General features: G+C 48.4%; 1 protein-coding gene across 1 annotated transcript in view; it reads left to right on the plus strand.

Moving 5' to 3' along the window:
* Window positions 1-27,062, plus strand: part of Rgs9 (regulator of G protein signaling 9) — a 72,771-nt gene that overhangs the window by 22,710 nt on the left and 22,999 nt on the right. Inside the window, exons 7-12 of the mRNA XM_032912662.1 lie at window positions 1,671-1,747; window positions 6,200-6,281; window positions 15,284-15,346; window positions 24,065-24,094; window positions 25,073-25,134; window positions 26,032-26,145. Coding sequence (XP_032768553.1) covers window positions 1,671-1,747; window positions 6,200-6,281; window positions 15,284-15,346; window positions 24,065-24,094; window positions 25,073-25,134; window positions 26,032-26,145 — 428 coding nt within the window. The remainder of the gene's footprint in view (window positions 1-1,670; window positions 1,748-6,199; window positions 6,282-15,283; window positions 15,347-24,064; window positions 24,095-25,072; window positions 25,135-26,031; window positions 26,146-27,062) is intronic.

Below are 27,062 nucleotides of genomic sequence, written 5' to 3' on the forward strand. Positions count from 1 at the left end.
CATTTATTATCCATCCATTCACATATCCACCCATCCATCATCCACCTATCAACCATCCATCCATCATCCACCTATCATCCATCCATATGTCCATCCAACCATCATCCATGTGTCCATCTATCCAACCATCATCCATCCATCAATCATCCACCTACCATTCCTCTACCCATCCATTGATCTGTTTACAGCTTACTGAAGCATATTCTTTTCTATGTGTAGCTTCAGTTCTCTCCTGCTGCAACTTAAGCCCCTGCCTTGGTGGTTATAAGGGATATTGCACCTGCCCTGGTCCTTTGGTTGTACTCGAATGAGATAACTTAATATACATAACAACACACAGCCCTGGGTTAACACATTTAAACTTAAATTCATGGTGTGAAAATAACAGGAAAGACATGTTTTTGCCTGAGTGGATCAGATTTCCCAAAGGACATGCCGGAAACTTCAGAAGGGTATCCTAGTTTCATGCTATTACTGTGATAAATATCATGAATGAAACACAACTCCGGGAAGAAAGCTTGTCCTTCCAGCTAATGCTTTGCGATCACAGTTACTGAGGGGTGTCAAGGCAGAAACCGAGGCAGACACCATGGGGAATGATGTTGTTTACTGGCTTTCTCACTGCCTGTGCTCAGCTGGCTTTCTCTGTAGTTCAGGATCTCTGTAGTACCTGCCTAGGAATGGTACTGCCTGAAGTGGGCTGGGATTCCTATATCAATTAACAATCTCAGAGGACAATGCCCCACAGATATGTGCCACAGCCAGCCTGACCAACTGGGATTCCCTCTTCCCAGGTAAAGTAGACAGCAAAAATTAACCAGGACATGAGGCTGACATATCTGGTCGAGGGCAATAATCTTTATGGGGCTTAATTCTTTAAAATGTGTCCACACCTACCCACATCCGTCCACCACATCAAGTCAGGTTTAATCTTTGCAAATTCTGTATTAGCATATGTTAGTAGTCAAAAATATTGTATTGCATATTTCCTCCCCCTTTCCCCCCCTCCTTTTAACAGATTTATTTATTTACTATATATGAGTACACTGTTGCCGTCTTCAGACACACCAGAAGAGGGCATCAGATCTCATTACAGATGGTTGTGAGCCACCATGTAGTTGCTGGGATTTGAACTCAGGACCTCTGGAAGAGCAGTCAGTGCTCTTAACCGCTGAGCCATCTCTCCAGCTCCCCCTGCTTCCCTTCCTACCCCCATCCTTCCCCATACCTCCTTCCTAGCAGGCCAGTGTTCTGAGCTATACCCTCAGCTCTTTTAAAACCCTTTTTTGTTTTGAGACAGGGTCTCACTGTATTACCCAGGCTGGATCCTCCTGTCTCAGCCTCTTGAGAAGCTGGGATCTCAGGCCCGTGCCACCCACCAGGCCTGTCTCACTTTCTGGATTCTCGAGCCCCATTGTAGACTACAGTTTCCGACCTCGCCCTCCACCTCCTTTCTTCCCAGTCAGACCTGGGATGCAGTTACTTTGTACAAGGCAGAGGAGGCCTGCTGCAAAGGCATTTGAGAATTCTGTCTGCCCCTTTGTGATGTTGTGGCAGGCACTGGGCCGTGGGGAGCCGTGGGTCTCCTTTGATGACTCGATGGGTTCTGCCCTGCTGTTTGCGGCCCACCCTGTGAAGCTTACTCTCTCATTTTGTCTTTTCTTCTCTAGGAAAACTATGATTTCTTGAACAAGAAGATTAATTACAAGTGGGATTTTGTCATCATGCAGGCCAAGGAGCAGTACCGGTGAGTGGGAAGTGAGCACAGGGCTTCTCTGGCGGTCGTCCCTCCTCTCTCCTTCCTGGCTCCTTTGTTTTATCTAATTTAACTTTTCGGCGTGTGACTGCATCTGTCTCTGTGCGTACTCAGGCTAGAAGATAACATGGCTCGTCCCTCAGGTGCCAGCTCCCTTACTATTTGAAGCTGAAACTTTCTAGTCCCAAGACACCCAGGCTGGTGGACCAGAGAGACCTCCAGGGGTCTGTCTGTCCCTCCCTCTCCAATGCTGGAATTACAAGTACACAAAGCCAGCCTAGCTTAAAAAATTATCTATTATTTTCATGTGGATGCTGGAGGTTCAGACTCAGGTCCTCATGCTTGGGAGGCTAACACGTTACCAACTGGTAGGGTATCCCATTCCCCCGTTCCCTTTGATTACAACTAGCCTATAACGAGCGTCTGTGTGGTAAATGCCAGGCTAGGGTTAGGGAATGAGAGCCGTAGCCGTGCAGGTCAGGCAGATGAAGGTACAGGCCAGCACACGGTACCGTGAGATAAAGGTCACGCAACAAGGGTTTGCAGAGGGAGCTGTGGAAATAGGATACGTAAGCTATGAAGGATGTTAGTGGTGGGTGGAGGGGGACGGGGAGAAGGAGGGAGGGAGGATGTTCTAAGAACGTAGAACTGAGGAGACAGGAGAGAGTCCTGGGTGAGCGTCTTCTATGGCTGGAGCAGAGGGTGAAATGTAGACCTCTGAGCAACTCACAGGCACTGCAAGGTTCATTTCTTACTCGTATCATGTCTCCCGTAGGCCATCTGCAGCTTTGACATGCCTCTCTTACTTCAGGACCCAGAATGGCAAGCCTAGGAACCAAAGTGAGACCATAGTACATAGGAGTGAGGCGTTTATTTTGGTCCACAGTTTGGAGTCACAGTCCACCATGGCATGGACATCACGGTGGCAGGAGTGTGAGGCAGCTGGTCCCACTGCAGCCGCCCTCAGGAAGCAGTGAGAGAGATAACTGTTGGTGTTCAGTTTGCCTTGGTGTTTCTGTGCAGTTCAGGCCATGCGGTGGTGCAGCCCACACTCAAGATGGGGGGTTCCCTGTTGCAGTAAATATTAAAAAACAGGCGGAACCTTTAATCCCATGCTAGTGCTGGCACCCGTAGGGCCACGTGGCACTGTGGGGTATCTTTATCTCAGTGGCTTCATACTGCCCCCAAGTACTCTCTGACCCAGACAGTCTGTGGGCTGTTCTAGCATGGCACCTGCCACTCTGGTCCCTGGAGTTAGTTCCGGCACCCGTGGGGCCATATAGAACTAACCATAATTTATCTCTCTTTAGTATCTCTCTTGGTGGCTCTCTGCTAGCCTCGAACACTCTGGTTCCAGCTACCGGGTAAAATCAGGGCTCTAGAAGTCCAGCATGGGCTGGCCTATCATGGCTCCTGCCACGGGCTCTGCTCATAGTCCCCAACGACTGCCCCCTGGTAGCTGAGGTATAAACTCCCACCTACTCAGTGAAATCAGGACTCAATAAGCTGTAAGTTATCAATCAGATTTATATGTTAAATTCTCAGTCCACAATACATCCACACAATACACTCACAGCCTGTTGATAAAGATATAAACCGCCCACCCAGATAAGATAAATTGACTTGTAGAAATCCACCCCTTAAGAAATATTCATAACAACCTGCATCTATGCAGGGATGCATGGTGAGGATCGTTTACGTCTGCCTCCATGTTGCCCCTCCTCTTCTCTCCCTCCCCTTCTCAAACCTTCGTTCCTGCTTTCCTTCCTTTTCGTCCAATGATAGACCCCGTTTTATCTTGTGTCTGCAAGATAGAACTGCATATGACACCAACCTACATTTTCCCACCTCAGTTAAACTTCTTTTGAAACACCTTCACGGTCATGGCCGGAAGTTGCCTCCTAGGTGATTCTTATCCAGTCAAGTTGACGATAAAGATGAACTGTCATGCTCCAGTGGGGCACTGGTAAGACATCTGTCACCGCTCTCTTAGCCACTCACATGTTCCTGTCTGACATATTTGATACAAAGCAACATGGAGGGAACTTTCTAACATGCCTATGACATTTGCTTCATTTGGTGTTCACGGAGGCCATCTTATTTTAAATTGGTGTGGCAGGAACATTCAGGGCCATAGTTATCATCCCACCTTTATCTCAGTTGGGAAACTGAGGCTTGGAGAGGCTAAAATGACTTGGTCGAGGTCACTTGGTGTTGGGCTAGAATGGTTGAATTCTAATCAGCACAACACTTTTGCATTTCTAGTGGGTTCCAGCCCTAAGCTGGGCCAGGGGCATGGAGATGAAATTGTGTCTCTTACCCCAGCCACTCCACGCCCTCCTCTACTTCTGTGCTCTGAGTGGGACAATCCCAGCCACCCACACACCCTGACCTGACCCTTCCAGGAGCTGCAGCTCAGAGATGTCTCAGTGGTTCCCACTCTCCTCCTACAGAAGCCCTAGATAAGTCTGAGTACCCAGGTGCTGTGAGACAGGGAATTCCTAAAAGGCTCTTTTCTTCTGAGACACCAGTTTCCCCTTAACTCTATGACTTAACTCATAGATTTCAGATTTGGGATACCACCACAAAACTAGGTGGGCTGTGTGGGTTTGGCTGTGGTAGTTTTTGTTGCACTGAGCCCCTTGCTCTATGCACGTGTGTGTGTGTGTGTGTGTGTGTGTGTGTGTGTGTGTGTGTGTGTGTGTTCTTCCTCTTCCTTTCCCCCCCCTCCTCTTGTGGTTATGCGGCTGGCTCGCTCTTCTGTGGCCCAGCCTCATAGATTACACACGCTATGCCTGACGATCTAGCGGTGGAAGTCAGCACAAAACTCCACCTGGTTCTCAGAGAGTGGGGAAACAGATCCGTCCATCAATGGGAAGGGCATGGAGACACATTTCAGAATCACCACAGAGACCATCCTTGTTTTTGCTTTAGTGTCTACAGTGTTTCCTCACAGTGCAAACCACAGGCAAGTCTGTATTTACTTGAGCACTCTCGCGATGCTTAGACTAAAAGCTGCTCGAAGGCTGAAGCTACGTTTTGACTCCCAGTAATTAGAAGATAGTAGGAGATCAATAAATCCGTGAATGAACAGAAGATCAAACAAATGGCATTGTGGGGGGGGAAGTCACACAAGCAGCTAAATGAATTCCTTATTGACTGGCTATTTGGGATTGCATCTGTCACAGCTCTCCTGCCCCTTCCACAGGGTTGCTGATGAGCAAATCCAGAAAGGCCCACTGGGCTCGTTAAAGACCAGCTCTATTTACAAGACCAACGAGCGTTATAGAAACCACACAAACCTCAAGGTGCTTGCAGCCCATCCTCCAGCGGATTCAGGCTGGTTAAGTTGGTGGAAAACCCATTAGGTTGTTAAGGAGGAACGGGGGCAACAGTGTTTCTATTTAATTTCCAGAGGAGGTTGGTAGAACACCCTGTTGGAATGGTGCTGCTCACCCATCTGGCTCTCTGGATGCTATTGTGTTCTTCGCAGAACATTAATGGGGAAATAAATCTGCCGACTCTGTCTCGAGGAGGGTGTGTGCGTCATCTCCTGTTGCCTGGGAAAACAGACGTTAATAAATGTGAGCACAGCTAGCCTTGGAAGTGGGACTGAACGGTGCCCTTGGCGTGATAATGAGTACTTCTTCCCTTCTGGAGGGGGAGGCCCGGCATCACTTCCTCCTGCGGTGGCAAAGGGGAGATGGTTAGACAAAACAGGATAACCTTTTATGGTCCCCAGTAGGACTGAGAAAAAGCTATGACTTGTCACCACCTCAGTGGAGTGACAGAGAAGGACAAACAGGAGAAAATAGGACTTCCTGAGAGCCTCGCTGCCCCAGCACAGCTCTGCTGGGGATTGCTACCTGCCTGTCCAGATGTTGATCATATTGTTTGCCAAAGCAGAGAGACCAGCATGAAGCCAGGGAGGCCGAATAGTGGGTCACATGATCATCTCCGCTTGCTCCATAATGACTTTGGCGACAGATCTGATTCTGGACCTGGTCATGGTGACATCATCTAAATCATCGCAGCCCAGCACCATGAAGGAGAAGTGGGACACACCCGAAACTCCCAGAGACAATGTAGCCCTGGCAGGGCCTTCACCTCCCTCCTCTTGCTTCACCCTTCATACTTAACAGTGACAGACAAGCCATTAAGGACCCCAGCAAACAAGGGACCTCCCCAAGTTGTGAGGTTGGGAAGTTCCTTGGGTAAACCATCCAGGATTGAATGAGTCCACACATGTTGGAGCGGTACCTGGAGTGGTACCTGGAGTGGTACCTGGTGGTACTTGCGGTGTTTGCTATCTTTATGGAAGGAGCATGTGCATTCTTTGAGTAGATGGGGAAAGAGGTCCAGGTCCTCAAGAATGGAGGTCACCTTAGACCTAAACATGTGAAGCGCTGCTGGGTCCTGAACATAGCCTTTGTTTTGTTTTAGGACTGGAAAGGAGAGGAACAAAGCTGACAGGTATGCGCTGGATTGCCAGGAGAAGGCGTATTGGCTGGTGCACCGAAGCCCTGTGAGTATGGGTTCCCTCTCTCTCTTGAGCACCCTACTTCCTATACTCACTTTTGCATAGCTGCCTCTGATGTCCTGCCTTGTCATCAAGGAATTGGATTAGCTGGAGAATTATCTGGTGTGGGCTGTCTTGTGCTGTGTCTTCTTGGTGGTGGTCCTTACAGCTTGTCTGCCAGTGTTAAGTACCAAGCAGCTGGAATCGACTCGTCTTTCACATGGGCTTGGGATTTTCGTTGTCGAGGTTTCTTCCTTGGGGAAAGAAATAAGAAAATCTGGGGACACAGGCTACTCATGAGAAAAAACAAGACACTGAGAGCAGCCAGAGATATCCTGTGCATCTCCAGCGCTAGCTTTTCCTCCCTAGTCCAGGTTGGCAGCTGGGAAGGGAAGAAGACAGAAGGACTGAGCATGCTTGCAAGGTTTTCGTCGCTTGGAACACCTTGCTTCTTTGGCTTTTGGACTTCTTTTTCATTTTTTGTGTGTGAATGGTTTGCATTCATGCACGTATGTACATCAGGTGTATGCCTAGTGCCTCCCAGAGATCAGAAAAAGGGTGTCAGATCCTCTGGTACTGGAGTTATAGATGTTTCTGGATCACACCCGTGCGTGGTGCTGGGAGTGGAACCAGGCTCCTCTCTGCAAGAGTGGAGGTGCTGTTAACCACTGAGCCATCTCTACAACCCAACTTTGGGATTTGTAATGGCTCCAACTTGGCTCCAAGAGACAAGCTGCCCATGACGGATGGAACCTGTCCCAGCTCAGTATTAGGAAATGGTGGTCTCATTTCCCAGCATCCCACTCCAGTTACCTCAGCTGCCTCAGTTTCCCTCTGAGTTACAGAAAAGTGCAAGAGGTGACAGAGACTCAGGATCGTGAAGCATTCAAAACAAATGTTCTTTCTCCTCCTCTTTTACTGACCTTGCTCCCCAATGACTGGAAATGCTCAGAACAGGAAGTGAATTGAGTCAGGGATGGTGTTAAAGCCTGAGCACCATCCCTTCAGAATCTGGCTGGTTTGCCCATCTTTGTGTACCTCCAATAGATTTTTCTTAAGTTGTAACCACCATCCATGGTGCATGATTTGAATGTCATGTTGTTGGAGTGAATGTTCTGGGCTTGATTCCCAGGTAGCTTGCTTAGTTTATCTTTGCTTCAGGGGTCCTCTTCAGGAAAAAAACCTGATCTTTAGGTTCCTGACCCAGACTCCTGGGAGTTGGCTGTGGATGATTGAGCCCAGAGTCCTAGAGCTTCAGGGCCTCCACAGGGGAAGTTTTGAGGGAGAGTTTGCTTTGTGAATTTTATACTGTCTGTATGTTCTAGAAGCAGCTTATTGAGGTTGAGAGGAAATGATAGGTTCACACTTTTGGAGATGGCCGTGGGCTCCGTGGCACCAAAGCGGAGCCGTTTTCCATCCTTCCAGAGTGGAGAATGGCTACCGTGTTGTGCACACAGAGCATCCGTGGTTAGAGTCCATGTGGCTGATGTCCTTATGAAGCACCAGTCAGGCGACTGCTCAGTGAGAGGCTCAGAACTCCCCAACTCTCTGCCTTGGGTATCTTATCCAGAAGGTCCAGAGAAAAGAAATGAGTAACGGACCAGCCAGATCCTCCTTAGTTTTCCTGGTGCGAGCTCTTAGCTTCCATCGGGAGAAGTGACCAAGAGGTTCTTCACAGCCAGATAAACGAGTTCATACGATGTGGAACCTGCACGGCCACCTTTCCCTGTCTCTTTCTCTCATCTCTCACAGCGTGGTACCAGTTCACCTCTATCACCTCCTTCACTTATCACGTTTTCACTTTCGTTACCAGTATTACCATCACTACCACCACCACTGTCACCACCACCATCACCAGCAGCAGCAGCATCCCCACCACCACCATCATCACCACTGCCACCATCACCACCATCCTCACCACCACCACCACCACCATCCAGACTACCACCACCACCATCCTCACCACCACCACCACCACCACCACCATCACCACTGACACCACCATCACCACCGCTACCATCACCACCGCTACCATCACCACCGCCACTATCACCACTGCCACCAGCATCACCACCATCATCACCACCATCACCACCATCACCACCACCCTTGCCATTGTCACTTGTCATCCGCATGCCCGACCTGAGTTGAAAGCTCACACTTCCCAAGCCTTCTGCCTCTGTTCCTTTACCCACCCTTTGCGTTCCCTCGTGGAAAGCGGTGTTGTTCCGTTTTACTGACAAGCTCACTGGAACCCAGGAGGGTTGTAAGTTGCCCAGCTACACATCTCCTATGTGCCAGAGGATCTGAACCCACACCCTTAGTTAACTCTGCAGCCCCCTCTCTTAGTCCCTGTGCTTTCCTTTGCCTCCCGTGACAATGTCAGCTGATGTCCTCGTGTGTTCTAGTTGGTTTGTAACCTTCTGAGTCATGGATGCTCTATAAACATAAAGCATTTAAACAAGCCTGGCTATTTTGATAGCATAGGGGACAGGGACTAGTTTAGAGTCAAGCTTTAAAATGCCTGGGGCAGTCTTAAAATACTGAGAACACGAAACTGCTCCACCTGCCTGGTCTCCCTCACTGTTGGCCTCCTCAGCTGAAACCCAGGTAGTAGCATCAGCAGTGAAGCAGGACAGTGTCAGGGGCTGCTGTCACGACTCTTCTTGGATACTCTTCACCCCTCGCTGGCCAGCACAGGGAAGATGGTGTTCTGCTTAAGGGAACATCTCTGCCTGGAACAGAGCAATCTGTCTGACAAGCTTAGGGAGCCTTGTAGCCCACAGACTGCCAGACTGTCTCCAGGAGACCCAAACAAACCACAGCACAGTGGGAAAAGAGCCAGCCGTAGCAAGCCAAGCATTTGGCTCTGTGAATGCTGGGCAGGAACTCTGTGAACCTACTGTGGACACAGTTACCAGATGATCTGTTAACTTGTTCATTTATCATGTGTGTGTACATGTGTTTGTGTGTGCATGTGCATGTGCATGTGCATGTGTGTTTTTTGTGTGTGCACATGTGTATGTGTGTGGGTATGTTTGTGCATGTGTATATGTATATGGGTATGTGTATGTACATGTGTGCACGTGTGTATGTGTGTGTGCACATACATGTGTGTATGCATGTGTATATGTGTGCGCATGTATATGAGTGTGTGTGTGCATGTGTGCATACATGTGTGTGTTGTACATATGTATGTTTGCTTTTTGTGGGTGCACACGAGTGTCTGTATGCATGTAGAAGCCTGATGTTGATGTCAGAAAGCATCCTCCCTTACTTCTCCATCTCATTCATTGAGGTGTGTTCTCAGAGTCAGGCTCAGAGCACACTGATGTGCCTAGTCTAGCCAGCTTGCTCTGGTGACCACCTCGCCTGGAATGACAGGCGAGCTGTTGCCACCCATCCATGATTTGTGTTGCTCTAGAGGTCTGACCTGTAGACCACATGCCCGCACAGCAGGAGCTTTAACCATTGAGGCTGCCCATTTGCCTCGTTCTGATCCGTGAAATCCTTGTTGGGCCTCAATTGCCAGAAAAAGAGTGCTGGACACATAATGCCAGGTAGACAACATTGAGTTTGTCCAGTGTGTGCACCTGCAAAGAAAGGACATCGGTCTGATGCTGTAGCCAGAAAAGCATCACCCATAGACGGTGTTCAGACATGGGCAGATATTGGTCAGTCATTGAGTTTGACCCAAATGGATCAAATTACAGATCTAAGCATGATACAAACAATTAAATGGACAAGAGAGAAACGATTTCCTGTGCAACTAAGCATGACCTTGAACTTCTGATCCCCCTGCCTTTATTTCCACACCTAATTTGTGTGTTGCTGGGGATGGAGCCCAGGGCTTCACGTATGGCAGGAAGGCACAGTATAGACCGAGCAACACTGCAGCGAGACAGGATTCCTGGAACAAAACATTTCGGTGTTTCCCATTACTTCACTGAGCCACCTGGGCACCTCCAGTGACTCAATGTCGTCTGAGGGTACAGTTCGTCCCCCAGGCCTGGCTTTCTGGGGAGAAGGCATTTTCTGGCCTTGTATCCTAAGGTCACGTGAATGAACGCTAAGCAGCCTTCATTACAGCCACATACAGAGACATCAGCGAAGAAGGCATCTGCTCTCCAGTTCTGGTGGAGGTTGTGCTAAGTGCCCCACAGTGGAGAGTGGCAACGAAGCTTGTATCAGACGCGATAGGCCACTGGGAAGCTATTAAAATGCTATGGACAGAGACCATTCATTAACCCAGAAAATAGTCTGACATGTAGTGTTGTGTCATGAAACAGTATGAGTCCCTGGCCAGGTGCTGGTGGTAATTAAACAGAATCGACAGAACTTTTGGATTTTTTTTTATGTTAGATGATCTTGGGGCAATGGAGATATTTAGTTTTCTGAGCCAGGACAGACATGGTTCACGATCTCAGGGGACTTACTAGAGGACGGTAGGAGGAAGTGATGGCCAAACTGTTATGCAAATGAGTGACTAGCATACAGAATGCCGCTAGATCTCGTAGACGAAAGGCATCTTGCATCAGACCCGGCGCCAGGAGACACCTCCTCACAGAGCTGACATTCCCATCGAGCTGTGCTTGGAACAGACTTTAACTCTTCCACCTAAAATTGTCTCCTTGTTTCAGCCTTGTTTTTCTTCCTCCCTTTCTTCGTTTTATTATGTTTATAAAACAACGTATCTTGTTCATCCTCTCTGACCCATGGGCCGAAAGGGTCTGATCCTTTAGGGATCAGACTGGAGACCGGGAAGGGGATTGGAGAGTGGACCTTGTGACTGGTAGGCTAGTGCCACCCTGGCGGGTTCCTGTTGACATCACTATCAGATTACCAGGCACTTAGCAAATGGCCTCTTTGGTTTATGCCCAAGGGATGTGATGGAGATGTCATACCTTAGCGCTCACAGTTCCTCCAACTGAAGGAGGGAACCTCATAGCTGGCACATCTCCGAGGGGCTTTCAGTGTGGAGACACCAGGGTAGAAGGCATCGGCTGGCAGCACCTCAAATGGTCATCTTTATTTATTGTGCATTGGCAATCAGCTCTGGGTAATCTTCAATCAAGTACTCACGTGTGGACCAGTAGCTCTGGTGGTTGTTACAGTAGGATCAAGGTTATACTAATTGCCTGATAGATGGAGCGGACTCGGAAGTTTCTCATTCTTGTAAACATCTGGGGGACTTTGGACAGGACAGAGGTTGGGATTACAGCTTCTTCAACTGGGACTTAAGGAGCTGCTACTCACAAAGAGGCCACAATGAAGGCACAGGCTGAGGAGGGTGTAGGGCTGGCTGTCCCCTAGAGCCAGTGAGGAAATCCTCAGTGGTGGAGTGGTGGTGGGGAGCTAGAACTGGAGAGCACACTAGAACAATAAAGCTCAGAGGTGACTGTGAGTCCGGGCAGCAGAGGTGGCCTTGGAACTGGTTTCAACTGTGCACATAATACTACTGAGCCCCAGGCCATCTCATCTCTGTAGTCTGTGGGACCAGGTCAAAGGAACAGTTACACAGCCAACTCAAGCCTGGGGCAGGCGACTCCATGGAGTTGCTCAGGCAGCTAAGGCCTGTGAAAGGAGCTGGACAGTAGCTGTAGGAAACTGGGGGTTGGGAGAGTTGGGAGGGGGAGGGGGTCTGAGTGTGCGGTGAGCATGGCGGAGTACGTGTAAATGTGTGGGGGCATATGTGTATATGAGTAGGCATGCGAAAGTTGGGAGGGTGTGTAGGTGTGTTAGACAACACAACACGAGCGTCTGCGTGTATGTGGAATTCATCTTCAGTTATGCTGGCGGGGTTTACTCTGTAGCAGAAGTCGGGGAAAACGCCTGGAGCCCATTTCAGGCGAAAGCATTAGTCTGGTGGCCACATCCTTCTCTTTCATATGATGTTAGATCGTCTTGAGGGCTGTCTGAGACTTCTGGACTTCTCGTCATGATGTTCGTCATGACACTTGTTGTGACTACTAAGGGATTTCCCCCCACCCCACGACTGGAAATGACTCCCTATGTCTTCGGGGTGCCCCCAAAGCAAGAGTCTCGTGTCATATTTAACTAGTCTCTCATGACTTAGCACAGCGTCTAGCACATGTGCAATATTGATCGAGGTTCACAGGTGATGGTGAGGGTGGGAGCTCCCTCGTTTTACCCTCCTCTCTTGCATTTCCTGGTTTGCTTTTCATTTCTTCCTTTTGTGGTTAGTAGGCCCAGTATCTGCCTCTGTGGTAGCTGCTGGGCTAGGATGTCATAGTTAGCAAGCTGGATACAGGGCACCTGGTTTTTAATTAATTAATTAACCTCATGTGTATGAGTGCACACACACACACACACATGCACACACGCATGCACACGCACACGCTTGCCACATCACATCAGGGGCATAGAGGTGAGAGGAGCTGGGTTCCTTCTATTTGTTTTTAGGCAGGGTCTCTCATTGCTGTAGCCATGTTGAATACTCTAGGCTTGCTGGCCCGTGAGCTTCTGACTGATTTTGTCTCTGCCAACCGTTTCTCTGGAGGAGGGCTATGATTACAGATGTGCTCCAGGCTATGATTACAGATGTGCACCAGGCTGTGATTACAGATGTGCACCAGGTTGTGATTGCAGATGTGCACCAGGCTGTGATTACAGATGTGCTCCAGGCTGTGATTACAGATGTGCTCCAGGCTGTGATTACAGATGTGCACCAGGTTGTGATTACAGATGTGCACCAGGCTGTGATTACAGATGTGCACCAGGCTGTGATTACAGATGTGCACCAGGCTGTGATTACAGATGTGCACCAGGCTGTGATTACAGATGTGCACCAGGCTGTGATTACAGATGTGCACCAAGCTATGATTTGGGATGTGCACCAGGCTGTGATTACAGATGTGCACCAGGCTGTGATTACGGATATGCACCAGGCTGTGATTACAGATGTGCACCAGGCTGTGATTTTGGATGTGTACCACACAATCTGGCTTTTCACATGCGTTCTGGGGATTGAACTCAGCTTGTCAGGCTTGTGAGGAAAGCGCTCTCACTCACTCAGCCACATCTCTGGCCTCAGCAATAATTATTTTGCATAACGTAGTTCATATCATAATTTACTTGCTATCAAAATCTATTTTATGATTTTAGTATAAGTATATAATAAGTGCTAACCTATTGGAGCTGGGCACAGTGGCATGAGCCTATAACTTCAGGCTGAAGCAGGAGGATTATGAGTTCTAGACCAATTTGGGCTACGTTGTGAGTTCAGGGCAAACCTGGCACGTAAAGACTTTGTTCCCCACCCCCAAGGAAACAAAAAACAACAGCAAAACAAAGCAAACAAACAAACAAGAAAATCCCACCAACCCAATAATTTATATCCTAACTCCCCCAAAACTCTACGGAACACGAATTACTTGTCCTTATCTGAAGGTAACCAGATGTCCTAGATTTTAATCCAGCAGCCCTGCCTCTGAACTGATAATATTCTCAGTGCTGCCGATGGGCCTGGATCTGATGGGAGAGAGCCTCGTTTCTGCTGTTGTGAAGCCAGCCTTAGTAATAGCATGTGCCGACACTTGCTTGTACACAGGAAGCGGGAAACCCCAATTGCTGGTCTTGAGTAGGTGAGAGGCTGATGGAGACTGGGGTGGGGTGGGGTGAACTGGCGGAAAGGGGAAACGACAAAGATAGCTGACGCAGGCTTGGTTGCACTTTCGCATGCACACAGGTTTGGTTACACCTACGCATGCATGACCTTAAACTAGCCTAGGCCCTTGCTCCACCCCGCCGGCAGTGTCGCGTTTCGTGTTTCATCTTGCTAAATCCTAAAAGTGCCTGTCTGGTGGGAGGCATCTCTCTGCTTCTCAGGTGGCTGGGCCAGTGAAGTCAGAGAGAAGTATCTTCTAGGATGTCTGGCACAACTGGAAAGCAGCAAGGTCAGGGCAGGCTTGGGCTAGTGCATGCCTGAAGCACCGCTGGCTGGCTCCCTCCTTCTAACTCAGTCCAGGCAGCAATGGAAGGGTGTGGTGAACGAGACCTGTAGGAGGAATCGGGCATCCCATGTATCAGTTACAGTGAAGTCTTACTGAGCTGCAGCACCATTTATCCATCCAGTGTACTACATCTGTCATCTATCCAGTTATCCATCTATCCACCTATCCATCTATCCATCTCTCCACCTATCCATCTATCCATCTATCCACCTATCCATGTATCCATCGATCCACCTATCCACCTATCCATCTATCCAGTTATCCATCTATCCACCTATCCATTTATCCACCAATCCATCTATTCATCTATCCAGTTATCCATCTATCCACCTATCCATCTATCCACCTATCCACCTATCTACCTATCCACCTATCTACCTATCCATCATCTATCCACCTATCTACCTATCCATCATCTATCCACCTATCTACCTATCTACCTATCCACCTATCTACCTATCCATCATCTATCCACCTATCCATCTATCTGTCTATCCATCTATTCACCTATCCACCTATCCACTTATCCACCTATCTATCATCTATCCAGCTATCCATCTACTCACCTATCCATCTATCCACCTTTCCATCTATCCACCTATTCACCTATCCATCTATCCACCTATTCACCTATCCATCTATCCACCTATCCATCCATCCATCCATCCATCCATCCATCCATCCATCCATCCATCCATCCATCCATCCATCTGTCCATCCACGGTGCATCCCACCTGTCTGCCGTCCCTGCTACATTCTCTTATGGTGAAGAAGGGGCATTCATCTGTCCCTTCCTCCCTCTGTCCCTCCCTCTCCTTCTCACTGTGTAGAACTCTAGGCATCTGTGGTAATAGTGCAAATAGAGCAGCCGACAAGCTCTCTAGCTCATGTAGGGGTTACCTCACATTTCTTTGTGGGCTGGACCACAAGCCCTTCTCAGCTTGATCTCTCAATTGTCAGCTTGGCCAGATCTGAAGTTGATCAGAAGCTAGAGACTTCCTGTGGTGACTCTTACATTGTTATTCTTCCATTCAGCCTGGAATGAACAATGTGTTAGACTACGGCCTGGACCGCGTGACCAATCCAAATGAAGTTAAGGTAAACCAGGTACGTCTGCTGCATTCTGAGGTTGGGAAGGTGTCCATGTGTCTAGTATGTGAGGCAATGTTATCTCTCCTTGGAGACTGCTGTTGATACCGGGGTCTGTGGTATCAGAATCAAGGGAAGAGGAGCCCATGACAAGGGTCCTGAGTAGAGAGTTGACCTGGTGAGTGAAGGACAGGTGTAGGGCAGGAAATATGATATCTGAGTCATTTCACACTTTGAAAACCTGGTGAGATTTCTCTACCCAGTGTGTCATTGTTTTGGCTTGGCCTCGAGGCATGAGTGGGGACCAGGAAGGTGTGTCTGGGTGGGAGGGAGACGAACTGCCAAGGAGGAGAGAAAGGAACAGGATGGGGCTGGTAAAGTAGCACCATGTTATGCAGAGAGACTTAGCCTCTCCAGAGAGCATCACCAGGGGTGTCGTTAGGACTCTTGTCTAAAACGACCCTTCCTTTGATACACTTAAGGCACGTCAGCCAGCTTTCAGCTCGCCGTTCTCCCAGCATCCTCTTCCAGGCTTTCTTGTCAGATAGCAGTGCCAAGGTCTTGTAGGCTCAGTTGCTATGGAGACAGAATCATCGAGTAAAACTCAGAACCCGGGTGGGAGAGTTTTTTTGTTTTTTTTTTAATTTTTTTTTTAATGGATAATGTACTGCTCTGGAAACCTCTCTCCTGTGGAGGAGGGGGAAGTGGAGGCCGCGCGCTCGTCACTGGCTCTGACGTGGGAGGGGTGTGGGGACTGACTGAGGCTCGGCTGGGTGTACGTGGGGTGTATGGGGGTTAGAACACGACCTTCACTCAGTCAGTTTGGGAGAGTGGTCAGGGAGCTGTGCTGGTCCATTCGTGCTATGGATGCGTGACTTCCGAGGAGTGCAGCCAATAGGCCTTCTCATTGAGGAGGCATCTTCATGCGCCCTAACCACCCGGAAGGAGGCAGCTTTGTCTTCTAGCTTTCAAAGCCCTGGGTGTACCAGCTGCTGGCAATGCTCTAAGCAGGGAAGTAGAGGACTGGAAGTGAGGCAGAGCACGGGTTCTGTGTGGGCTGTGTCGTCTTTGCTGTACACTCACCTCTCTCTGTCTCTCTCTCTCTCTCTCACCAGCTCTCTTTCTATTGTGTGTGTGTACACACTGGCCATTGTGGAGCAGTACGAAGAAACCGCACACAAGCCGCCCTCCCCTCTCCAGCAGCACAGTGCCCACCACATCCCCTGTGCAGGAAGGGACTGGGGCTGAGTGTCATAGCAGCGTTTCCCACGACCAGGCGATCCTACTTCTTCCTCTTCCTGCCCTGAGGGGAGAGGGTCACAGAGAGCTTGGAGCATCTTCCCTGAGGCCTTAGGAAGGCAACTGTAATGTTGTTTCAGTTCAGAGAACTCGCAGGGTGGAGAACAGGGCCATTACTGAGAAGAAGGAAACTCTTGGCCTCGGTTGTCCCTAAACAGAGGCAAAAGCCCACTGAGCATGAAAATGGAGGCCGTGAGGCCAGCAGGTGTCCAGGCCCTCAGGCTTCACCAGGCAATGGCCACTGGTCGGTAAGACTGCCCAGCCTCGGGAGGATCTAGCCTCAACTGGGAGCCAGCCCTAGTATGTATTTTTCTTTTCAGTTCCTATACCTTGAGGGTATACAAAAGGTCAAGTGTGATGTCTACCCACCTTCCTGTTTCATTCCAAAGAATATTTGGCCCTACCAGGAGAACCCTGGACAGAGGCTGGGCATTGGTCTGGTTGTAAGCCCTGGCTCAGTCTGGCCTGAGCATCATTTCTTCCACGCTAGGACAGGTTACACTGCCATCTAGTGGGACTCATGGCCGGGTCACACTGTTACCCAACGCAACCCTTAACGCTGAAGAGAGAGAGCTAAGGCCCTAGGAAGGGGCCCAGCTCCCAAGCCTTTCAGAACCTGAGTATCCCACTACATTTCGTTTTATTTCCTACACCTTGAGTTTCAGTTCCTACATGGAAGGTTAGTTCCTTAGCGTGTGAGGCGCTCGCTGTCAGGGTAGCTGTTACTGTTAACATTCGAACATGTCATTGTACTGCCAACGAGGTAGGTTATGGGGTCTCACCTTTTACGTGTGTCTGTATCGTTCTTTTTAGTTTCAGTTACGTTTTAAAGTTAGCATACAGAGCGATGGGTTTTATTATGACACTTCCATGTGTGTGTGTGTGTGTGTGTGTGTGTGTGTGTGTGTGTGTGTATACATGTATATATAAAATCTGTGATATATATCCTTATACTATGTTCTTGTACCTTGCCTCTCCTACCCTACCGTCCCCCTCTGCCCATCTCTTACTGGTCCCCTTCCTCTACCAAATGCCCCTTTGCACTTTACAGACCTCTGACCCTATTTTGGGAATGGATTTAGACTACTCCGTCCCTATACCTTTCTAGACTGGGAGGAGGTGGGGGAGGCACAAGGGGAATGAACGTCATACTATTCCATCCTCTCTGCTTCTGGTTGAATAATCTGTCGTGGGAGCGGCATAGGTCACACGGGTGTGCATGCTAGTCTGAAAATGAGGCAGGAACGTGGCCCGTGGGTGTTAGATGCCATGAGTTGCTAGGCACTCAGGCCAGAGTCTTCATTGAGCCAGACCCATGCGTTCCTATCGACAGAGACTGCTTCCTTCCCAGGGCTCTCTATGATAGCTAAGGGGAGGGTAGCCCTAATGAGCACCGGTGTCTCCCGTGCCATGGGTGGAGAGACAGTGCTCCCCACTTTGCCCTGGCTCAGTACTCTCAGGAGCCACGGAATAATGAGGCCAACCCCATGAGTAGATGAAGCAGGTCCCAGGGAGGGAAAACTCATGCAAAGACACATCGCTTGGACATAGTGAACTCAGCGTGGAAACCACCAACACCCCTCCAAGTCCTGCCTGGTGGGCTCCGATGCCCAGCACGTGGGTTTTAAAGAGGCCTTAACGAGGCTTTGACGTAATATCAGTTTTATTTCTCATGTGATAGAACCAAAACAGAGAAATCTAGTTCTTTGTCTAAGGCTGGGGTTACAATACAATACAATACAATACAATACAATACAATACAATACTTGGGTCACTCAGCTCAAGAACTGTATCCAGCTCCTCCCATCACCCAGCCCAAGTACCCCCATCACCCAGACCAAGTACTGCATCAATGATCACCCATAGGTAGGGCACCAAAGTTCTCATTCTCAGGTTGTTCTTGACTGATTTAATGTTCTATTGCCATCTTAAAGTTCTTTACTCTCAGGGCTGGAGAGATAGCTTGGTTGTGCAAGTGTGGTGTGTGCTTGTTATCTCAGCACCAAGGAGGCAGTGGCAGGAGGGTCCTGGGTCTCACTGGCCAGCCAGGCTATAGAAGTCCCTTTCTTAAAAAATATCAAGGTGGATGGCCCTTGAAGGATGACACTTGAAGTTGACTTCTCTCTCTCTGTCTCTCTGTCTCTGTCTCTGTCTCTCTCTCTCTCTCTCTGTCTCTCTCTCTCTCTCACACACACACACACACAAACACACACATACCACACACACACACACCACACACATACACACACACCCCACACACACACTCACCCACACACACACACCACACCACACACACCCACACACAACACACACCACAAACACACACACCACACCACACACACCATACACACCACACTACACACACACCACACTACACACACACAACACACCACACACACAACACTACACACACACATACACACACATACACACACACACCACACACACAGCACTCACACACATATTTCTTTGCTTGGAGAAGAAGCATTTTCATTCTGCACTTGGCCCTTCAGGTTGTGAGTGAGTTATCCTGCCTCTCGATGCTAAGGAAGTACCAGGTAGTCCAAATGTCTGCTCAGATGATCACTGCCTCAGATCCCACACCCTCCAACAGCTGCCTGCTCTCCCCTTTTCTGTGTAGTTTGCACTAACAACTCCGGTTTCTGGATTTTCCTCTTTGCAGTTTCTGCCCTACCCTCACCCCTCCAGTGCCTGGCCAGGGTCCTCACCGTCCTGGCCAGTGTCCACATCACTTCTGTTTGCAGACTCCTTCTGGGCTTCCTCACCTCTAGGTCTCTGCTTGTCTGTCTTCTGGCTCCTCTCGGTTCAACTGTTAGGGACCCAGTGCTTCCCAGGTCTAGCTCTGACCCCTCTAGCCTCCCTGGGCAATTTGCTCCTAACCTCTGAGGGCCACGAGCTGTGTAAACAAGTCTGTCTCTAATTGGGAAATCCTCGTAAGAAGAAAACAGCATGCTGTTAGAATTTCAGGAGCAGAGAGTTGTCAGAGTCCTCAGGCAGAATATTCTTAGTGTGGGGAAGGGTATCCCTTTAAGTGGGAGTATGGGAATGGCTTCACTCTAGGAGAGCCCGCATCCAAGAGCCAAGTAGCTATATGTGTGCATTCCAGGGTTAGAAAAAAAAATATTGCTTCGTCCTATTCTGTCACCAGGCGGTTCCCTCTGAACTGCAGAGTGTGTGGGTGTGTGTATTTTCAATAACTTTAGCATGATGTTTTTTATGACCTTTTGGCTAAGTAATAATAATATTGATAGTGGGTTTGCAAGCTTAGCAACCCAGACAACGATTCCTAGTTAAATTTGAATTTCAGATGAATGGTGATAATGTCTTTAAGTATAACTATATCCTGACTGTCGCCTGGAACAGTATTTCATCCTGTAATAAGAGTTGACATCGCACACACCCTGCCTGTTTTAGATCCAGCAACAGCATGCTTAACCCTAATTAATGGCCATTATACATTGAGTCTCTGCAGTATAGCCACTGCCTATGTAACTTATCCCATTTAGCCACTCTCTTGTGTTCCTTTTATAAATAAGAAACAAAGGCTTTAAGATGCCAACCACTCCCCCCCACACCTTTTCGAGATCATATAACCAATAACATACAAAACCAAGATTTCAACTTTTGCCTGGACCCAAAGCCCACACGCTTCCTCCAGTTATTCCCCATTCACAGGTCAGATCCTCCCTTTAGAAAAGTCTAGAACCTTTTCCCAGCGCTGCCTCATTTTGCACACGTTTCATTATGTGTATGTCTCCGTATGCACCCGGGGTACATGTGTGTCATTCCTGAGGTGACTAACCCCAGGGACAAGTATGTGTAGAGCTAGAATCAAAAGCTGAGATTTGCACGGACAAACCGAGGTAGAAATTAGGATGCCCGGGCTTCAGCCGGATCCTGTCATAGGCTGAGCATAGCCAACTCAAAAGTCTTCCGAGTGTGAAACGTAGAGTACCAGCTTGACGCCACACACCGAGAAGCCTTGTTTGGGCTGGACGTGGTGGTGCATGGCTTTAATCCCAGTACCCTACGAGGTTGAAGCCAGCCTGGTCTACATATCAAGTTCCAGGTCAGCCAGGGATGTATCACAGGACCCCAACTCAAAGCATACAAAGCTTGCCTTATGCACAGAATTATCGAAACTATCCCATAAAATTATGCTCAGGTTATGTGCAGAAGGTATAGATGAATGTAAATTGGTTTCCTCGTTAGACTTGGGTCCCGTCCTCTAGACGTCAAAGATCTGAGAAGAAAAATCTGAGGTCAGAAATGCTCACAGTGTACGTTATTTAGATTGTGCAATCCCCGCCCCCACGTTAGAGAGCACATTGAAGGCTGAACCCCAGAAAATTACTGGTAGCTCTGGGAACCCCACAAAAACAAAAATGACACACTGGGGGCAGAGTTCTGAAAAGACCGTGAAAGCAAAGAGAGTGAGTGAAATGTAAAAATCATTAAAAATCTGAGGAGACAGTGGCCCCATGGGCAAATACGTGAATCCATCAGGGAGAGCGGCAGAGGTAGGAACAAGCGTGTGCACACGGCTGTCATGTCCAACAGCCCCCTGTGGGGCCTAGAGATGGCCGGACAGACAGAGTCCCGCTCCTTCCTTCTGTGTTTGTGCTCTGAGCCCCTGGGCCCCAGGGCTGGCTGTGGGGCAGCAGAGGGTCCTGATGTGGGTCCTAGGATCCTAAGATCCTGAGATACCTAAGATACTGGTGGCCGGGCATAGAATCAGCTTCGGACCGGTCTTTACATCGTGACTGTAATGAGTTGTGTTTCTGTGCTTATGTCTCATCTCATGGCTGAGGCTTTCATTCTCTTTGTTTTAATTATAAATTAAAAGGTAGGACATCCATTCCATCTAGCAGCATCCCTAGGTCAAGGCAAAGGAAGGCTGTGCTTGAAGAGAGCAGGCAAGGTGGAGAGGGACAATGGACCCAGTGACTGTCTCTCACGGCTCTCACTCCTCAGTCTTGCCTATGGCAGAGGTGCATCCAGGTTTTGGCTGAGCCAATGATGGGCCAGCAACTTCTCCGGCAGGGTATTAATACCAACAACCATCCAGAGCTTTGGTCTCCTCAGCATGGAATCAATCATAAAGTCTTCCCCCTTTAAGCTTTTTTAATAGTTCAAAGGAAGTATGAATTGCTTTGCATTTGCTGAGGGCTAATCACTGTGCGAGAGTCCAGCTCCCTCTTCCAGCAGAGGTCCTAGAGCATTAGAATCTCTTCCAAGTATCTACTTCAACAGAACTCTAATAGAGGCATCTAATTATGCTAGATCTGAGTCCAAGTCTACGCTGGTCCCAGGGTCCCTTCCTATCTAAAATGTATGTCTTCTAAAACGAAGCCCTGTGTTGAGAGGGAACTGGGACAAGGATGAATGATAGCCAAGCAAGCATAAATGGAATCGCCAAGACTACATCAGCGCTTCTCAACCTGTGGGTTGCGACCCCTTTGGGGGGGGGATTGTCAAGTGACTCTTTTACAGGGATGGAATATTAGATATTCTGCATGTCAGATATTTACATGACAATTCATAACAGTAGTAGTACAATTCATTACATTATGAAGTAGCAAAGACAATTTTATGGTTGGGGTGGGGGCGTCACCACACCATGAGGAACTGTATTAAAGTGTCCCAGCAATAGAAAGGTTGAGAACCACTGCTCTAGGCTGGCTGCTGAGTGTTTCCAGATGTTTAGGAGAAAGCTTATAAAGAGTCTACCTTCCTAAGCTCCCAAGCACACCTGTGCTTCTGAGCCAACGGCACACTGGCTCCTTTCACAATGTCTGAGGAGAAGCAGGGTCCTTCTAACACATGTGACCCTATCCCTAATGAAGATTTGCTTTAACTCAGCATCATCAATGTTAGACAGGCAGGAATGATGAGGCTAGGCTTGCAGGATTAGAGTCAGCACCAAGCATCCCTTGGACATAACCACATCTCAGAAAACCAAGACAGAGATGTCTCACAGCCCCAACCTCAAAGGATTACGTGGGGCAGGGAGGTGGACCCAAGAAAGCCTGCTTCCGTGGCTTGTAGACTGAGAGATTTCAGCTGGAGAAGGACAGGGAAGCCTGCCTTGGAGCCATCCTTTCCTTGTATTCACTCGGAAAGTCCAGAGAGAGAGAGAGGACTCCCTGTGGCTGATCCCCAGTGTGAACGTGAACTTGCTTTGATAGCAAGGGCATGGGGCTCAGTGTGATCTCCCCACATTACGGGCCACCTCTTGAGACTAGGCGGTGGGGTTTATTTTTACTTTTAGTCATGTGCTTTGGTTTTAGAAACATGGCTATGTTATTTTTTTTTTTCAGTTCGTGATGTCAGTCAAATTGTTATGAATGCCTGAGAGTGAATCTCACAATCTATTCAAAGCTCCTCCTGGTGAGAAAAGAAACACACGTTCAGGGTCCACACTGGTTTCTCAAAGATAGAGAGAGATCTTTGTCCCTCCTGCTATGTATCGGGGTGCGGTGGCTTCCAGTTTGTCAGCTTTTATCTATCTTTAGTGTGTGTGTGTGTGTGTGTGTGTGTGTGTGTGTGTGTGTGTGCGTGTGCGTGTGTACATACTCTCCATGTTGCCTTTGGATTCCTATTGCTGTGACAAAACACCACAACAAAAAGCAACATAGGAGGGAAGGGCTTATTTTCATCTTATGACTTCTGCGTCAACAGCCCATCTCTGAGGGAAAGCAAGGCAGGAACATGGTGGCAGGAATGGAGGCAGAAGCCATGGAAGAGTGCTTGTTTCTATGGGTCACTCAGCTGGCCTTCTTATACACCCTATGGCCACCATCCCAGGGGTGGCACTGCCTACATCGGTCATTATTAGTTAAGGAAATGTCCTACGGGTTTATCCACAGGGCAGTTGTATAGATGTACTTTCTCAATGGTAGTTCCCTCCATTTAGATAAGCCTGTGTCAAGCTGACAGACAAGCAAACACATGACGTATGGTCGGTTCTCTCCTTCTGTCTTTAGGTAGGTTCTAGGGATCAAACTCAGGTCATCAGGCCTGCAGTGGTAAGCACTACTGAGCCGTCATCTTAGCCCAGGTTACCCTCTTTAGCTCCCATTTTCAGCTCCTTCTATAGACAGAATGGGAGAGTGCATGGCCAACTCCATACTTCGTCTTTAATTCACCCTGGGTTTTAGGAATAAAGGTACCGTGGTTTGCTATATTCCTTCCCTGGCCACCCATTCTGCTGTTAGTCTCCATTGGTGGCACAGAGCAGGGCGGAGGTGGCAGAGACAATGGCAGGACGGGGAATCCCACCTTTTAAGTATGAGGAGAGGAGCCGTTTTCTCACGGGCAATGTTTTTTTTTTACTTTTCAATCGGACATTTGAACCGTAAGGATTTAATGGCACCGATTTAATGGCTTTTCTTCTTTGTTTTACAGAAACAAACAGTCACTGCTGTCAGAAAGGAGGTAATTAGTCTCCCAGTTCCAACGAAGCTTGACTTTTAAAAATCCTCTAACAAATTATGTGTGCTGTGGCTCCAGGCTTCACCCTTAGTAATGAAATGGAAGCCATGTGTAATGTTCAGACAATTGCTTCCAAATCAATGGACAGAGAAGGGTCCTTGGTAAGGTCAGAATGGAGCAGGTTCTGAGGCTCGGGATGGGAAAGGTCCCTTGAAGCCATACATCTGAGGGACGGTCAGGGAGGACTGTACATCTGTAAACTGGACCCTGCTTTTATAAATCCATTGAGAATCTGAGCAGGTGACAAGCTATCTCCTTTGGCCAGTTTCTGCAGGACTTCAACATATATCTCTGTATCTCACTTCAGTACTCCTTTGGACATCTTTGTCCTCCAGCTGTTGGCTTTTTTCAAGCTGACACATGATGGACTGAGGAAGAAACTGACTAGAGATCTGAGCTGTGAGCCCTGAGCCCTGGCTTAAGGATGTAGATTACACTGTTGGTTTGGGTAAATGACCTCCGGTCTTGGATCTCTGTGTAATATCAGAGTTAATCGTACTCAAGGGTAGGGAGCCGGAGATCGTACTGCTTATCTTGTTGCCTGGCCAAAACAACTGAAGAGTGGAAAAGGTTTATCCTGGCTTACAGTTTTAGGGAATACAGTCCACCATGGGAGCGAGCGGGGGTCACAGCAGCATGGCACGAGGCAGCTGGCCACAGGGCATCCACACTCAAGAAACAGAGAGCCATGAATGCAGCTGCTGACCAGATGACTTTCCTCTTTGTTTTCAATCCTGGAGCCCGGCTTATGGCCTGGTGCTGTTCACCTTAAGGGTGGATCCTCCCCTCACAGCCCAATCTAGAAATCCCCACATAGGCACCCCCAGAGGTCTGTCTGCCAGGTGATTCCAGAACCTGTCAAGTTGAGAGTCACATTTAATAATCACGGCCATCTTCTGACAGCCGTCTCTGTCTTTCCAGATTATGTATTACCAGCAGGCCTTAATGAGGTCCACAGTGAAGTCTTCGGTGTCCCTTGGAGGGTACGTCCCTGATTTGTCCTGCTAAATCATGAGCGATAGGTGTGTAAGAGAGTGTCTGCTCTGAGTCAAACGTGACAAGCCACATGCAGACTGACTTTAGGTTCCACTGAGCCGTATTTCGTCACCGTTGACTTCCAACATTAGGTTAGGTCTCATTAAAAAAAAACCTTCCGATAGCCTTTATGCCTTCTCAAATTAATAGTTTTTGAAAGTGAGGCATCTTCCCTAAAACTGTGCCTGCGACTGTGGGCAGAATTCATGGCAGGAACCCGCGGTTCTTCCTCGCACACAGATAAGAGCATTGTCTCTGCCTCAGACACCAGGACACGCGTTAACTGGGAAGGCCTCACTTAGCTTGAGGTCAAAGGGTCCCGAGAGCGCATTGAAGTTCCCAAACATAGGCGTTCTTGGTTCCAGAGGTTGACTCCAGAAGACTGGTGGCCTTGGTTCGTCTATGGCAATTGCAAATGGACACCAAGGCACAGACAGACGGGTCAACTTTGGAATGATATGCGACAAAGCTGTGTTTGAAGGAGGGACAGAAAATTGCTAAGGGGGAGAGGACTGGGAGAAAGCAGAATTATTTCCCAAGTACATTAGGACAGATCTTTCCAAATATTGTCCCATTTCAGGGGCTACCTCAGGTTTTTTTTTTTCTGAGAAGACGGTAATAGGATTGTAACTAAATCGATACCAGGGGCTGGGGATTTAGCTCAGTGGTAGAGCGCTTGCCTAGGAAGCGCAAGGCCCTGGGTTCGGTCCCCAGCTCCGAAAAAAAGAACCAAAAAAAAAAAAAATAAATCGATACCAGAAGAGAGGGCAAGCCAATTACTCCATGCAATTATCTGGTCTCTCTGGGTTGAGTTTCTAGAAACCCTCTTTCTATTTGCTTTTCAGAATTGTCAAGTACAGTGAGCAATTCTCGTCCAACGACGCCATCATGTCTGGCTGCCTTCCAAGTAATCCTTGGATCACAGACGACACCCAGTTCTGGGATTTAAACGCCAAGTTGTATGTATTTCGAACGTTGGGATTTTAAAAAATCTGGTGTGTGTGTGTGTGTGTGTGTGTGTGTGTGTGTGTATGTGTGTGTGTGTGTGTGTGTGTTTGGCAAGTGTATGCGTGTGATGTATTTGCGTGTGTGTATGAGTGATTCATGCGTGTGGGTACCTGTGTTCATGTGTATGGAGGCCTTAAGCTGATATCAGGTGTTTTCCTTCACCCATCTACATAGGCTTTATTTACTGAGTCATGGTCTCTCACTGAACCCATAGCTCTCCAGTTCTGGCTAGTCTTGCTTTCCCTGGGGATTCTGTCTGTGCCTCCTGAGGGAGGAGATTACAGGCGGCTACCACACCTGCTGAGTTTTTTCATGGGTTCTGAAGACCCAAAGTGGTCTTCACACCTACATGGTAAATACTTTATCCATTGAGCCATCTCCCTAGCCCAAATGGGTTTATTTTGGGGTGGTCTGTGGTTCAGTTGGTAGACAGCCAAGAATTCATGAAGCCCCAGATTTGACCCCCAATACAACTTAACAGTGCACGATGTAACCCCAGCACCTGGGAGGCGGGGGTATCAGGCCGTCAAGGCTCTTGGGTTACATAGCAAGTTCAAAGCCAACCTGGTATACATGAGGCGCTATCTCAAGTTTGAGGGTTATTTTTTTTTTTGAGTTGTAATTCATATGTCATACAATTTACCCATTTAAAGGGTACAATTAAATTTTTGTTATATTGATGGAGGAATGTAATCTCTACTACAACTTTTAAAAATAAATCTGCACCCGTTAGCTGTCGGTGCCCCCAAATCTCCATTCCCTGAGCTCCCCTTAGATGATCACTAGTCAATCCCTTTTCTGGTTATCTGCATTCGCCTCCTCTAGATGTTTCCTGCAGATGACATCATAGGTTGTGTGGTTTTTCAGG

Source organism: Rattus rattus, chromosome 9 (genome assembly GCF_011064425.1).
Source record: "Rattus rattus isolate New Zealand chromosome 9, Rrattus_CSIRO_v1, whole genome shotgun sequence".
NCBI classification, from domain to species: domain Eukaryota; kingdom Metazoa; phylum Chordata; class Mammalia; order Rodentia; family Muridae; genus Rattus; species Rattus rattus.